At 53.3% G+C, this 15,358-nt stretch overlaps 2 protein-coding genes across 2 annotated transcripts; one reads left to right on the top strand and one right to left on the bottom strand.

The window, feature by feature from the left end:
- The first annotated feature begins 183 nt into the window (after positions 1-183).
- Positions 184-4,999, top strand: AP1G2 (adaptor related protein complex 1 subunit gamma 2). The gene is made up of 11 exons (XM_028495649.2): positions 184-332; positions 417-471; positions 552-674; positions 2,266-2,355; positions 2,447-2,574; positions 2,839-2,943; positions 3,270-3,393; positions 3,476-3,611; positions 4,300-4,463; positions 4,689-4,787; positions 4,875-4,999. Exons 1-11 carry the CDS (start codon positions 244-246, stop codon positions 4,974-4,976), a joined length of 1,215 nt encoding a protein of 404 aa, XP_028351450.1. The 5' UTR covers positions 184-243; the 3' UTR covers positions 4,977-4,999.
- THTPA (thiamine triphosphatase) lies at positions 4,100-8,420 on the bottom strand. Its single transcript, XM_007130083.4, has 3 exons — positions 8,048-8,420; positions 7,124-7,675; positions 4,100-6,013 (listed from the first exon to the last, which is right to left on the bottom strand). Exons 2-3 carry the CDS (start codon positions 7,668-7,670, stop codon positions 5,901-5,903), a joined length of 660 nt encoding a protein of 219 aa, XP_007130145.2. The 5' UTR covers positions 7,671-7,675; positions 8,048-8,420; the 3' UTR covers positions 4,100-5,900.
- Positions 8,421-15,358: the final 6,938 nt, after the last annotated feature.

Here is a 15,358-nt window from a genome sequence, read left to right as displayed (position 1 = left end):
CAGCCGGTGAGCAGGACGGAGGAAGGAGAGGGCAGGGCAGAGGGCCCAGCGCCTGGTGGCCAAGACCCCGGCCAGCTCAGAGCAGCTGGAGAAAGGGGACTAAGGAGACAGGTGCCTGGGGAAGGGGGGGCCCGAGGCATGTCATAGGGTGACTTGGGTTACCTTGTATAAACACACATCTCTCCTGCCAGGCGGGCCCTGGAACTGAGCCTGGCTCTGGTGAATAGCTCCAACGTGCGAGCCATGACACAGGAGCTGCAGGGTTTTCTGGAGTCCTGCCCCCCTGATCTACAGGCCGACTGTGCCTCAGGCATCCTGCTGGCAGCAGAGAGGTGAGGGGATGGGTGCCCACGAGGCAGAGAGGGTGGAATCCAGGGACCGTCAGCACCAGGACTGAAGAGTCGTATGTCCCCTAGGTTTGCCCCAACCAAGCGGTGGCACATAGACACCACCCTACGTGTGCTGATGACGGTGAGGCAGGGGCTGGACTGAGAGCTGGGCGGGAGCGTGCAGGGTTCACCACACTGACTCAGCCACGTTCACCCCTCCAGGCAGGCACCCATGTGCGCGATGACGCAGTGGCCAACCTGACCCAGCTGATTGGGGGTGCCCAGGAGCTCCATGCCTACTCTGTGCGCCGTCTCTACAGCGCCCTGACTGAGGACATCTCCCAGGTACTGCTCCCACCACCAGGCCTGGGGCTGCCCAGCCCTTCCTGGGCCACCTGCTCCGTATACCTGATTCCCAACTGTTTTTCCCTCAGGGTCACAGCTCTCTACTTAGCAGAGGAGACACTCAAAGACAGAGCCCTGTTTGTAGTTAGAACACCTGGACGTCTGTCCTGGCTCTGACACCTACTGTCTGTGCAACCACAGATGACTCATTTACCTTCATGCTAGGTCTACTCAGCATTCTACCCTGCCTATCTCCCAGAGCTGCCTTGATCTTTGCTTTTTTTTTTTTAATGTGGGATCTTAGTTCCCCAACCAGGGATCGAACCTGTGCCCCCTGCATTGGAAGCATGGCATCTTAACCACTGGACTGCCAGGGAAGTCCCCCATAGGTTTTGTTTGTTTGTTTGTTTGTTTGTTTCGGCTGCGTTGGGTCTTTGTTGCTGCACGTGGGCTTTCTCTCTAGTTGCAGCGAGCGGGGGCTACTCTTCATTGCGGTGTGTGGCTTTTCATTTGCGGTGGCTTCTCTTGTTGTGGAGCAGGGCCCTAGGGCGCACAGGCTTCCATAGTCGTGGCACGCGGGCTCAGTCGTTGTGGCTCATGGGCTCTAGAGCGCAAGCTCAGTAGTTGTGGCGCACGGGCTTAGTTGCTCCGCGGCATGTGGGATCTTCCCGGGCCAGGGCTCGAACCCGTGTCCCCTGCATTGGCATGCAGATTCTTAACCACTGCGCCACCAGGGAAGTCCCCGGTTTTATTATTACCTTGAATGCTGAGTGAAATCACAGATGCCAACCAGTATCTATAGCCCCCTTTCCATATTACTTTAGTAGGCTAGGCAGAAACCACCCGCCCCTTCCTCAAGGGAGGAACCCCCCCTCACTTCTCCCCATCCTTGCTGCACCCCTTGTGGTTAGGCCATGTAGGTTTGTTTTTGTTTTTGTTTTGGCATTACTTTCTGAATTTTATTCTAGGATATTTTTTTAAATTGAAATATAGTTGATTTACAATATTGTGTTAGTTGTAGGTGCACAACAAAGTGATTCAGTTATACATACATATTTTAAGATTACTTTCCATTATAGGTTATTACAAGATATTGAATATAGTTCCCTGTGCTATACAGTAAATCCTTGCTTATTTATTTTACATATAGTAGTTTGTTAATCCCATACTCTTTATCCTTCTCACTCCCCCTTCCCCTTTGGTAACCATAAGTTTGTTTTCTATGTCTGTGAGTCTGTTTCTGTTTTGTATATAGATTCATTTTTATTACTTTTTAGATTCCATATACAAGTGATATCATACAATGTTTGTCTTTCTATGTCTGGCTTAATTTAGTACGATAATCTGTAGGTCCCTCCTAGGCCATGTAGTTCTGAAACTTGGTCACCAGAGGGCAGCGGAAGCCCAGGAGCCAGGACAGAGCTGGGAGCAAATTAACAAAACTGCTCATAACTGCTCCCTGTGCTGAGGCCCCTCCCTTTCCCAACCCCTCCAAACTCCACCATCTCTGCACTGCCTAAAGGATGTCACGGGGTCTGGAAGTGAGGAGGGGACATAGACACAGGCCCATCATGTTTCTCATCCCACGCAGCAACCGCTGGTGCAGGTGGCAGCCTGGTGCATCGGGGAATACGGGGACCTCCTGCTGGAAGGTAGCTGTGAGGAAACTGAGCCCTTGCAGGTAGGTCCTGCGTTGGGGATACACAGAGGAGGGACATATCAGGGGAGGCAGGGCTGGCCCCAGGGTCACTCCCTGTGTCCCCCCCTGGAAGGTGGAGGAAGAGGAGGTGTTGGCACTGCTGGAAAGGGTGCTGCAGTCCCATATGTCCCTGCCGGCCACCCGAGGATATGCCCTCACAGCCCTCGTGAAGCTCAGCACCCGGCTCCGTGGGGACAACAAGTAAGAGTGGGTCCCAACCCCTCCCACAGAGCCTCTTCTTGGTGCCTCCACTGAGAGATGTCCCTTCACTGTGCCCCCCAGTTTCTGAGTTTCTGTCCAGGCCCACACCCCGATCCCCATTCCTCCCTCCTTAGCTTCTTCCTTTTGAGCCAAGAATCATGGGTATATCCGTGGTCTGTGGGGCCTCTTCCTTTCTTGCCGCATCCTGGAGGTGAAGGGCGTGGCAGACGACCCTTCCCACTCACGCACCACCCTGCGGCCCAGCCGCATCCGCCAGGTTGTGTCCATCTACGGGAGCTGCCTGGACGTGGAGTTGCAGCAGCGGGCGGTGGAGTATAACACCCTCTTCCGGAAGTATGACCACATGAGGTGTGCGCGCCACTCTGCCAGTGTGGGACCCAACCCCTGGCCCGCCCCCCATTGTCCCTTTTTGGGTGCAGGGGCCTCATCCTCACCTGTGTCCTTCCTCATCCAGTCAGAGCCTCCTACTCACAGTTCACTGAAGCTAAGTGGGCTTCCCACCATCCTTGTTCATCTGAAGGCCAGCAAGACTGTGCCATCTTAGGAAATCAGAGGGGCACTTCTGACCCACCATGTGCCCAGGACTCCCCATGTTCTTACCCCTCCTCCCACATGCCTCATGTGCAAAGCCCAGGGTCTACCCAAAGGGATACACCTGCATTCCATCCTCTCAGGGCTGCCATCCTGGAAAAGATACCTCTCGTGGAGCGAGGTGGCTCTCAGGTTGATGAGGAAGCAAAGGAAAGCAAAGAAACAGCCCAGCTTTCGGAAGCAGCCCCTGTCCCCACAGAACCCCAGGTGAGGAGGCCGGGAGCCCCAGGGGGGAAGGGCATGGTCCAGCTTCCATACCCAGCCCTGACACTTCAGCCCTCTCCCCCAGGCCTCAAAGCTCTTGGATCTGTTACATCTCCTGGATGGCCCTTCTGGGGACGCCCAGCACCCTCCCCCTCTGGATCCCACCCCAGGAGGCGCTTTGATACACCTCCTCAACCTTCCCTGTGCTCCTCCACCCCCTGGTAAGCCTCAGCAAAGGGGAGATGTCTTAAAGAAGGGGCGGTGGAAATAGGCTGCTTCCCCTTCTAAGCCAAGGACTGAGGTTGATACCCTCTTCCCTGCTGTGTACCCCCATCACATCCCCATCTTAGTGAAAGGCTTCATTACATCATGCCAGTCTCCTCCTGAACACCCTCCAGTATCTTCCCTTTGTTCCAGACTTCTTCCCTGGCCTGCGGGCCCTGCTTCCTCCCCGCCCACCTCACATGCTTTCCCACTACCCGCTCCACTGGCCCCCTCTCAGCTCCTCAGGCCCTCTCACCTCAAGCCCTTGGCGTTCATATTCTTTTCACACGGAATGTTCTTTCCCCAGCACATCAAAATGACTGGCTCATTCTCAATCTTCAGGCCTCAGCTAAACTGTCAGATGCCTTCCCCTACCTCTCCTATTTAAGTTAGTTCCCCCCACTTATCCTGGCATAGTTTGTCTCCTTCAGAGCACCAGTTACAGTCTGTGATTATCTTTCTTGTTTATTGTTTCTCTCCCCGCGACTAGGCTGTAAGCTCCATCAGAGGCCACATCTTATCCACTCTGTCACTAGCATCTCGCGCAGTGCCCTGCACCCAGTGGGTGCTCGTTTAATTTTTATTGAATGAGTGAACTATTATCTTCAGCCCATACACTGAGCCACTTCTTTCTCCCTGCTGTAGCTCCCATCCCAAATCTCAAAGTGTTTGAGCGCGAAGGATTACAGCTGAATCTTTCTTTCGTTCGACCCCCTGGAACCCCTACTTTGCTGTTAATCACTGTCACTGCCACCAACACCTCAGGGGGTGATGTCACCCACTTCATCTGCCAGGCCGCTGTGCCCAAGGTTTGTAGAAGACTGGGTTTCAGAGGTGGCCTCGGTACTCTAGGAGAAAAGGCCACTAAGTAGAGGAGGTGGGTGGGGGAGAGGATGAGATGAGAAGAGAGTGACTTGCAGAGACAGGCACTTGGGGAGTTATGGGAAGAGGGTTTAAAACTATTGGGTGTGGAGGGGTTACATGAGCCCAGCAAGCTGCCCTGCGGTGTGCTCCATCCAACCTCCTGCGTTCAGAGTTTCCAGCTGCAGCTACAGGCTCCCAGTGGGGACACAGTTCCAGCTCAGGGTGGCCTTCCGATGACCCAGCTCCTCAGAATCCTCAATCCCAAGAAGGTGAGCTCCAGGAGCCCCTCGAGGCTAAGACCCAGTGAAGGGAGGAGTCATTGGCGCTTACCCTGGTCTCTGTTCTCCTATTCCTAGGCCCCCTTGCGGCTGAAGCTGCGCCTCACCTACAACCACTTTGGCCAGTCGGTGCAGGAAACTTTTGAGGTGAACAACTTGCCTGTGGAGACATGGCAGTAACTCGGCCTCCACTCACAGCCTGAAACCCTCCTGTGTCCCCAAACCCTGGGGCCCCAGCTACTTGGAGCCCATATCTGAGGACAACCAGCAGGTGGCACTCTGGTCCTGTACTTGCCACTGCAGAAACGGGTAGGGGGGGCTGCCCCCAACCCCACAAATAGTGAAAGCCCAATAAAGCCTGAGGGGGGAAGCCATATTTGAGGTAGAAAACGTATGTGAATAACAGCCAGGGAAGAGCCTTCTTACACAGCAAGTAGGTATCTTGCCCTAAGCCTTTGGAACTGGTCTCAACAAAGGAAGGTTTTCTTTCTACTCCTGTCCAGGTTGGGGGGCAAATGTGCCCCTAAACTTCCACAGGAGGCACTCTACCCTCTGGGCCAGAGCAGGGCACAGGGGCAACATCAAACCAGAATTTCTAGATTTCTAACAGGGATTCCCACCCATTTCCCCAACCTTCTGCTATTCCCCATACCCCAGGGCAGGGAATTCCCTGCTGCCTCCCCTCATCTCTAACTCAGCTGTAAGGTGGTTTAGGAGCCGCTGGCAGAATCAATGCCATCGACCAAGGGAGGGAGGGTGGCAAGGGATTTTCCTGTGCTTAACTACTGATCACGGCTAAGTGGAAATCCTATAAACACGAGCGGAAATCAATGGAGGCTGCTTAGCGGCCAGGGGAGAGGGGCGGCCCACAGATTGCCTCTGACGGATGAGGGAGAGGGGGCAGCCAGGGAAGGCTCCAGGAAGGATAGCTGAGGGTAGGGTGAAGGAACAGGCGGAGCTGGAGAGAGGAGTCACTGTGGGAAGGGAAGCCAGAGAGCAAGAGGCACAGTGAGCCCAGGAATGAACCTCATTCGACCCAGAGCTTTCTTCCCCATCAGGCAAGTGACACCCTAGCCCAGTGTCACGTCTGTATCTTCCAGTCCCCTAAGGCTTCTCTTTGGAGCTGTACACTTCTAGCAGGCGCTGATAGTCCTGAGGCCGGAAGCGCTGTAGGTACACAATCAGCTTGGCAGGTGCCGTCTCCTGCGCCAGCACACCTACAGGCAAAAGGAGAATGAGAACCAGACAGAGCCGGAAATGCTTTGACTCTCGCTGCCCACGCAGCTGGACCCCAAAGTTGTTTCCAAGGCAGCACTTGGATTCTGAACGCCGTCCGTCCAGCTTCTCTAACTTGCCAGCCCACTCCCTGATTAGCCTAGGGAAGCAGGGCCTAAGAGGGCCACTTGAGGCAGGAGTGGGCCTGGGAAGCCAAGCATGAGCCTCTCCTCCAGCAAGAAGTGGTGAAAGGCACTCAGGCACCATGAAGACAGAGGGTGCCTCAATAGTGACTCATTTCAATTACTGCTTCTGCCCCCCAATCAAGATTAAAGCCTATCCAGCCAGGCCAAAGCTCATTAGCTTGGTAATGAAGCACATGCAGAGATGCACACAGAGAGAGAAACCAAGGGATGTAGAAAGAAGAGAAGCAGCTACAGCCATGGGGTGGGATTCGCGGAGAATTCTAGCCTGTGTGGTGTGGAGTCACAATAAGCCAGTGTCTGACTGTTAGTGCCTGGCAGCATGCTGGGCAGATAGCAGGGAACTCACTGTGGGTTTGCTGGGGAGGCAAGAGCAGCATTCCAGGGCTGTAAGGCCCGATGGCATGCACAACACTATACTGTGGATGAACTGTGTACAAGGGAGCTAAGCCTGGGAACAGAAAAACTAATCTGCTAACGTTCGCCCCGCTGTCTGTCACATAGGCACAACATTCTTGCCTTTTACTCAAGCCAATAGGACAAATTAAATGAGGATTTAGTTGTAAAAGTGAGAGGACAGGAGTTGGGAGAAGGAAGGATGGATGGAAAGATTGAAGGGGAGAACTGACAAATAGAACTGAAAGACACTTGGAGTGACTAGAGGTATGAGAACTACATGAGACAATGACTGGGATGGATTAGAGACATGGAAGGATTCAATCCAGGTTAGACAACTATTGCAAAAGAGGAAACTGGATTTGATAGAGCCCTAAGCAAACTGGGTCCTCTAGAAAATTGCTAAAATAATTCCTCTTACAGAAATAGCCTCAAGACCCTCCCCACTAACTGGCCCAGCGGGTATACCCAGAAGAGGAGAAAGGGAAGCACAGAAAGACCTGTCTCCCTCACCAAGCATGCTGCTGAGGCTGTGGATCTTCTCTAGGGCAGCTGGGACTTCAGCCTTCTCTTGCACCAGGGCCTCTACCTCACCCACAGCGTAGCCAAAGTCAGCTGTATCCAGGTCCACCCTGACCGGCAGCTCCTCTTCATCAGCTCCGCGCAGCACCAGTTTCCAGGCACTACGCTTAGTCACAAAACTAGCTACTTCCTGCAGCCCCAGGGGGCCCAGCACAGCAGCCACGCCTCCAGCCCCCGGGACTTCAGCCCTCAGCACCTCACAGAGCTGGGCCACAACTGCAGGCTCAGCTGTGAGTTCCATGTACTCAGTGTGGGGTCCTGAGACACCTGCTGCTCCGGGACATTTGAGCTCCCATCCACTGCCCTCTCGCTGTCGGAGCCAGTAGTCAGCCCGCATGAGGCTCAGCTCAGGGGTGTCATAGTAGCTGTCTCGGAAAGTGACTCGGCGCTCCAGGGTACCCCCCAATTCCTGCAGCCGCTCCTCTGTGCCAGGGCCGGGAACAAACTTTCGCTCCACTTCAATCAGGCCCTGGGCCATGCTACCTGCAATCAGTCAATCAACAAACATTGGCTGAGCTCCCAAAGACCCCTACCCCCGGAAGAACTTAGGAGGCGCACACACTGTCGCAGTGCTCTCTGTTGGGGGCCCTTCCTCCCTGCCTCTGTGATGGATGCCCCCTTCTTGTCTCTGATGTTTTAAGGTTCAGCAATAGGGATAAGTCTCCAGTTAAGATCCCTTCCACTGCTGAAAATGCCCTCAATCCAAAGGGCTCTCTAGAAAGCAGGCCGTGTAGCGGGTGTCCTTTCAACGCGCCTGCTAGACACCATGCTACCCCGGGAGGACGGCGGCTCACTGCTGGGGTCGACCCCGCCCGATCCCCCCACAGCAACGGCCAGCGGAGGCTCCAGTCTCACCTCAAAGCCCCAGGATCTCCCTCTCGCGGGACCTGGAGAAGGGGGAAGGGAGCCCACGCCACGCCCGCGAGGAATGCCGGGAACAGTTCCTGGTCCCGGACCTCGGCCCGGTTCTCTGCACACCCGGGAGGTCCGGGCACGAGCGGCCATATTAGGCCCGCTGTGGCGAAGCCGAGGGCAGGCCGGGGCCCGAGAAGCCTGCTAGCTTATAGGAGGCCGCAACCTCCGCGGAGGGCCGAGAGCGAGGCCGCCTCCCTGCGCTCTGCTCCTCCTCCCAGACCCCTGCCGGCTCTCGGGGGTGGGGGCGGCCCGGGTCTCAGGCCGCCGGCTGAGTCGGCACCCTGGGGCCCGGGTGCATGATGGGAGATGTAGTTCCAAAGGGAGACTTTGCTTTCTTGCCCCACCCGTCGCTATGGTGACAGGAAAGCTGCGATTAACGCCTGCGGGACTCGACCTAAAGTTGAGAGAGTCGGATGGAAAAGGAGCTGAGGCCCCAGTCGTGTCTCCAACCCCCTCACCCCATTGGCAAATGGGCCTGGAATACAAGACACTCAGACGCTGTCCAGCAAATATTTTATTGACTATTATGGTGTCCCACTGAATGCGGGCCGGGGGGAATGAGCTAGGGAAAAAAAAAAAAAAAAAAAAGGGATAACTAAGACAAGTACAGCTACTCTAGACTCTGGAGTTTTAAAGGGGAGTTAATATATCCTCATGAATGTTCAGGATAAGGGTGGATGGGAGACTTTCTATAAAAGGAGGAAGTGATATTTTGTATGAAAACTAAAGACATGATGGGATTTCAACGGTTGGAGACCAAGATGGTGACAGGAACAGCATGAGCAAAGGCTCAGAAGCTGGAGCGCACCTGGCCCGTGTGTAAGAGGAAAGAGATGAATCTAGAAATACACTTGAGGGGCAGGTTGGAAAAGGTTTTGAGTGTCAGACTGAGGAGTTTGTCCAGTGGCCCCTGAGCAGGCTTTGTCAGGAATAGGAGAAATACTTATGTTCATTTAAAATATAGGAAGACATGAGAATGGCCCTTTGCTTTGGGAGACAAAATAGAGAAGGCTCCTTCTCCTTACTCCCTCCCAGGGCTATGATTAGCTGGAGGCATCAACTGTATGTCTGATTCTTTGGGTAAGGTAGCTTGCTGAAGAACAGTGGCTCTTGTCAACTCCTGGGCCTGCTCCTATGATGGGTGAGAAGTGCTAGGTTGTCAATACCTGTCCTCTCCCCAGTATGTTTCTGGAAACACGTGACCCATGGGAGGTACTGTGGAGAGGACACTGGTTTACAGACGTGGCATGTTGAACTTGGGATCTCTTTAAGGCATACCCCACCACATCCTATGACAGGTACCAATGTGCAGAGAGGGGAGGGACCCCAGCCCCTAATTCCTTTCACTGGCCTGCTTTTCATCTGTCCTTTGCTTATCAGTTTTGTTGCCCAGAGGAAGAAGACTTAATCTCTTCTGTGAGTTATAAGGTCCAGTCCAGTAGGGCCAAGGCAGCAGTTTAAGGAAAAGGAAAGACCAGACTCCAAAGCTAGACAGACCTGGAGTTGAGTCCCATCTTCACTTTACTGGTGTTTGGCATTGGGCTCGCAACTCCACCTCCCTAAACCTCTGTTTTCTCTTTGGTAAAATGTGGACTGCCCCACAGTTAAGTGTGAGGAATTCAGTGACAAACTGTCACATCATAGAGATTCAAAATGTTAGTTTCTTTCTCCTTCATTTTTTCCTGTGAACTCCAGGATTTTTTTTTTTCTTTTAAGAGAAGTAGGCTATAGCAGCTAGTGTGAGGTCTGGAGTCAGACTATCAGGATTTGAATCCTGGAGGGGTCACTTATTGGCCGTGTGACCTTGGGCCAGTTAATTAACTTGTTTGTGCCCTGGTTTCCTCAACTGTAAAATGAGACTAGTTGTGAAGATTAAATAAGTTAATATATGTAAAAGTGCTTGGATCTGTCCCTATGCACTCAATAAATTTTAGCAGCTATTGTTATTAGAATATAGGGGAGCTTATGGGAGCTGATACACTGAAGATGAGGATGAGGAGCCAGAACCTCCCCTCCCCCCACCCAACTCTGGGGACTCAGTGACCACGTGGAGGAGACAGAAGCTCCCAGGGACCAAGACTAATTGCTGTGGAAGATAAGTTTCCAGTGCCCAATTGGAAGGGACAGGAACTATTAAAGCAAGAAGGGAGTGAAAAAAGAGAGACAGGCCTCGAGTGGCTCCGGGAAGCTGGCAGAAGCCAGGACTTGCTCTAGAGCTGATTTAAAACAAAATTACAAAACACGTGTGCGATTTGATTTCTGCAGGCAGAAGGAAGAGAAGACCCAGAACCTCCCCTCCCCCCACCCAACTCTGGGGACTCAGTGACCACGTGGAGGAGACAGAAGCTCCCAGGGACCAAGACTAATTGCTGTGGAAGATAAGTTTCCAGTGCCCAATTGGAAGGGACAGGAACTATTAAAGCAAGAAGGGAGTGAAAAAAGAGAGACAGGCCTCGAGTGGCTCCGGGAAGCTGGCAGAAGCCAGGACTTGCTCTAGAGCTGATTTAAAACAAAATTACAAAACACGTGTGCGATTTGATTTCTGCAGGCAGAAGGAAGAGAAGACAGGAAAGTGTTTAAAGGAGCCTGCCCTCTTTGCAGGCACCGGCTTGGACCTGGCGCCACAGTCAAGCAGGTGGCCGGGACCGCTTTCCGCCTGTCCTCGGGCCTCTGGTCCCGCCCACAGTTCAGCCAAGCAGGCGGACACAAGCTCTAGAACCGGGGGGGCCGAGGCGGGGGTGGACGGACTACAACTCCCGGCATACTCCGCGGCGGGCGGGCCGCTGCACCTGCTCAGTGGGGCCGCCCCGGGCGCCTGGGTATTGATTATTCCATTGTGTGGGACGCCTCGGCTCCAGCCAGTGAATGAGGCGGAGGAGTGAGGGCGAGGAGGAGGAGGAGGAGGAGGGCGAGGAGGAGGAGGAGGAGGGCGAGGAGGAGGAGGAGGAGGCAGGGAGCGAGCGAGTGCCCAGGGTGAATCAATGGAAACCCCCTCACGGAGCCGGGAAAACACTTCAGCCGCAGCCAAATAGCATTGATTATTTTCCTTCACTTCCCTCACCGCCGTGAATTTATTTATTTATTTTTTCCATCTCCGTCCCCGACGCCCCGGAGTGAGCGCTGGAGGGAGGGAGGAGGAGGGGAAAAAAAGGAATCAACACATCGGAGAAGTCCCTTCCAAGAGCCACCCCCTCCCCTCCCCGCCTCGCGCTGCTGGGCGGCCGCGGTTCGACTCCCGTCCCTGCTTCCAGCTGAGGTGTAAGTGCATCGATTTCCGATGCTGCTGGGTTGGTTTTTTTTCTCCTCTCCCTCTCTCTTCTTCCCTTCCTTGCTCTTTGGAAGCTTGAGACGGAGGGGAGAGGAGGCGCTCGGAGACTGCCGCTGGAGGGCACGGAGAGGGACGGGAAGGGACTGGGGGAGGGGACCCAGACGGACACACCGAGAGCCTGAGGAGAAGGAGGGACAGGGGTATGGGAGGGAAGGAGAGGGCCTGCGAGCGGGAATGGGGCGAAGAGAGAGATGCCGGGGTGGAGGTAGAGACGGGGAAGGGAAAGGTTTCGAGGCTGGACCAGGAGCCAGCCGGACAGATGGAGGGTAACGAGAGCCTAGACGGGCCGCGCCGAGCTGTGCAGGGAGCGGGGGTCCCGGAGGGAAGGGGAGGCCGCGGGAGTGCGGGGGCTCGGAGCTGTCAGTCTGGAGGCGCCTGGGTCTCGGTGGCCCCCCGCCGGCCGCAGGATGGGGGAGGGACGGCGGCTAGCAGGCAGGCAGATGGATGGGCAAGCGCGCTGGGGGGTGGGAGGGTGGGAGAGGACGTGGATACCCTTAATCTTCGATCTTAGGTTTTGCCAGAAGTTGAGTTGTTTGTTGGTTTGGGGGGGTGGGGGTGGGTTTTGTTTGTTTTGTTTTGTTTTGTTTTGGAAAGGTGTGAGTAGTAGGTGAGGGGAGGCCTCTACTCCTATTCAAGGTGAAGTGTGTCTCTCCTGGCCCCCAACTCTCCATCTGCTCTTGTCTATCCCTCTCTCTGAATAGCCCTATCAACGAGAACTCGACCATGCGTTTTGCTGCTTCTGTTGCCCCGCTGATCTCCGTCCATGTGTCCCTACCTCTGGATTTTGCCATTCTGCACCTCATTCATTCTACCCACCCATCCATCTCCGAGTCTGTGTGTCACTATCTCCGGATGTGACCTTCTACCCGGGTGATCCTCTCCCTGTGTGTCCCTGTCACTATGTGTTACACCTTGGCTGCCTGACTGTTCTACCCATCTAGGACTCCATGCCCTTTCCTTCAGGGTCTGAACGGATATCTCTGGCCTTTTCAGGCTGCTTTGGAGTTTGCTTATCAGTCATGACTGATGATTGTGGTAGTCACTGGTCAGAGACCTGGAAGAGTGGAGGGAAGGAGCAGATGTGTCTCCGCCAAGGATTCGAGTGCCCTTTCAGCATGGCCAGGATGGCCTCCTCTTCCATCTTCACCCAGAGAGCTTTGGAACTTCCTAGCATTGTTGACTGTCCCCTTTGCCATGTGCCTGTGTCCCCCATCAGGACCTCACCTCTGGTCTCCTGTGTGTCATCTGCCTCTCCAGGAGCTTCCCACCACAAACCTCTTCCTCGCTGACTTGGCTTTCCTCCCTTCCCTCACTTTACCATTCTATATCATTTCATTTCCCCATTTTGTTTCACCCCCTTTTTTCCCCATCCCTGTCTCCCATGATCTCCTTTGCCTCTTCTTCACCCTTGTTCCCATAATCTGCACTCTTCCTACCTTTTCTCCTTGGTCACCCTAAGTTTCTTGTATTCCTTATCTTCTCACCCAGCATTTTAACTGCAGCAGCGAATGTACCAGAGAGCAAAGGGGCTGGGAGAGTTGGGAAGTATGGTTTGTGAAAGCACATAAACAGGCCAAGAAATCAACTTAATGGACTTCCAGGGGCATATAACCCCTTCATCAGTCAGGGCCATTATGTTCATTCACTGTCAACTTTGATTTTGTAAAGGGACATTCTCTGGGATTCTAAGCTCCACCCTGCTTGGTTGCCCCTTATCTTTCAGTTCATTCTAGACATCTGTGGCTTTTTCTCTACTTTCTAATTCATCTTTTTCCTGGGTCCTCACTCTTATCATATTTGGATTCAGCATGATTACGAGGCAGTTTTCATTAGTGTGACAGAAGCTATTGATATTTTATGCAAGGGGCCAGGTTCATTCAGCCTAAAGAATGGGAAAGGTGGATAAAGAGTCTGGAGAGTTTACCTTGTTTTAAGCCCATTATTGTTTTTCCAGACTTCAGGAGCTTGAAGGGTAAAAGGAGGAGGTAGATATGGGCAGAAAATGGAAAATTTCAGAGGTGAATAGAGTGACAGAAAGGAAGGGGAGGCCGGGTGCAATAAATGCATGGGGTAGAGAAATGCATGACGTGAGGAACGCGCAAAGGAAGGGATGAAAGTACATGCGGAATGGGGGGGCAGGGGAGGAACCAAGGGGTGATTAATGAAAAATTGGGAGAATGAAATAAAACATGAATTAATAGTGATACAGAAGGAGAGAGGGAGAGAAAGGATAGATTATTTCTCAAGAGGAAGGTCACCAGAAAAAGCAATATGAACTGAATAAATACAGTGGTAAAATGGGGGAAAGGAGGAATGGAAGAATAAGATGAGGTGGGAAAAGAGTGTGGTACAAAGAAGGGAAATGGAAGGCAAAGGGAGGAGTGCTGAAGCAGATCAGAGCTGCACAGAGCTTGGTAGGGGGAAAGAGGAGAGATGAGATATCAAAGGAAACAAATGCCTCTGGTGTGAGAAGGACACAGCATGATGGATGCAAAGAGAGCACCGCAGGAGGGGCGATTTGGAAAAAAGGCAGAGCAGAAATACCACTGGGCGAAGCCCCAAAGGAGAGAGATGCCAAAGGAGAGGAGAGAGAGCGCAGAGAGATATCTGGTGAAGAGAAGGAGAGATTTGGCTCATTTCATCGGCCAAATCCCTCACTACCCCACCGGAAGCCTTTGCTTTTCATCCCCAAGCCAGGGCAACATGAGCAAAGAGATGAAAAAGTGGAATTCCCATTTACTTTAGCTGATAGGAACTGGAATCTTTCTAGCCCCCTGAGCACCAAAGACCTCCAGCCTCTGATGTCATAAACTGCTGGTGTTGCCTTGGCAACCTGACGGGGGTCCTCCCTCTATGATGTCAGAGCAGCCGGTGTTACCTTAAGACCCATAGAGGAACAACTTGCTGCTTTGCTGGGAAGCTGCACACATTTGGGGCCGGGGCCAGAGTCAAATCTGTAGGATTCCTGCGTCTGGTAGCTTGACCTTGCCTCCCTGGAGCTGTTCTTAGCTCCAAATGAAGTCTTGTTTGTGAGCACCTGAGGTTCACTAGAGCCTGCAGGAGCAAGAGGAAGGGACCTCAGGAGACAGGGGCATTGAGGATGGGATGGTAGGACTGAAAAGCAGGAAAAGGAGGAAAAGAGCTGGAAATGGCATTTACAGAATGTGAAAGGAGAAGGGCTCTGTGAGCAGGGAGGGGAGTCACTGAAAATGTAAGATGAACCTTGCTTTGGGTTTAGGAATGGAGACGGAAGCTGGAAATGCAGATTAGAGGGGATAGGAGCTTGTGAGAGCTGTGTGAAGCAGGGATACAGAATAGGGAAGGATTCTGAAATGCCAGAGGGCATGGTGGAATTTGGCTGTGGAGGGAGGGGGAAAAAAAGGGGGACTCTGAGAGAAGCTGTCGGGTGAGAGATCCAGGGTTAGTCCTGATGGCCATATGAGCAGGGGCTGCATCTGTCTAGTTTCCCATCGTTTTCTAGGACCTAGCACAATGTGTGTCACACAGAGGATGCTTAATATCTATTGATCAAGAGGTCAAATTAATAGGGAGAGGCTAAGGAAAAGACTTGCCCACCTTCCTTTCACCCCGCCCCTCAGGCCTAAGTCTGCATAAATGGGCAAGCTGGGAAAGCAGACACTGAAGGAAAAGGCTGGAGGGGAGCAACTGTGAGATCTGAGGCAGAGAGAGGAGAGACTGGGTTAGGGGCCCACTTGGAAGCATCCAGGGCTGACTCTAGGGGCTGATCTGGGGAGTCTTTGCAGAGATAATGGGAGGAAAACATGAATGAACAGTCTTAGGAGCCCAGAAGGAAGATACGGAGGAGGCTAGAGAAAGGAGGTGGTTTCCAGAAAAGGTTGAGAGTTGTTTCTAAAGACAGAGTCGGAGATTTTGAATTGGAAGTAGCGTCCTTACCCCACCCC

Source organism: Physeter macrocephalus, chromosome 11 (assembly GCF_002837175.3).
Source record: "Physeter macrocephalus isolate SW-GA chromosome 11, ASM283717v5, whole genome shotgun sequence".
NCBI lineage: Eukaryota > Metazoa > Chordata > Mammalia > Artiodactyla > Physeteridae > Physeter > Physeter macrocephalus.
This window is presented reverse-complemented; position numbering and strand designations above follow the sequence as displayed.

Bases quoted from the DNA above. Each gene is read 5' to 3' on its own strand.
- AP1G2 (XM_028495649.2), top strand. From the start codon at position 244: ATGACACAGGAGCTGCAGGGTTTTCTGGAGTCCTGCCCCCCTGATCTA. The intron at 675-2,265 runs GTACTGCTCCCA...CATCCCACGCAG, and splicing joins TGACTGAGGACATCTCCCAG to CAACCGCTGGTGCAGGTGGC. The intron at 3,394-3,475 runs GTGAGGAGGCCG...CCTCTCCCCCAG, and splicing joins CTGTCCCCACAGAACCCCAG to GCCTCAAAGCTCTTGGATCT.
- THTPA (XM_007130083.4), bottom strand. From the start codon at position 7,670: ATGGCCCAGGGCCTGATTGAAGTGGAGCGAAAGTTTGTTCCCGGCCCT. The intron at 6,014-7,123 runs GTGAGGGAGACA...TTTTGCCTGTAG, and splicing joins CAGCCTCAGCAGCATGCTTG to GTGTGCTGGCGCAGGAGACG.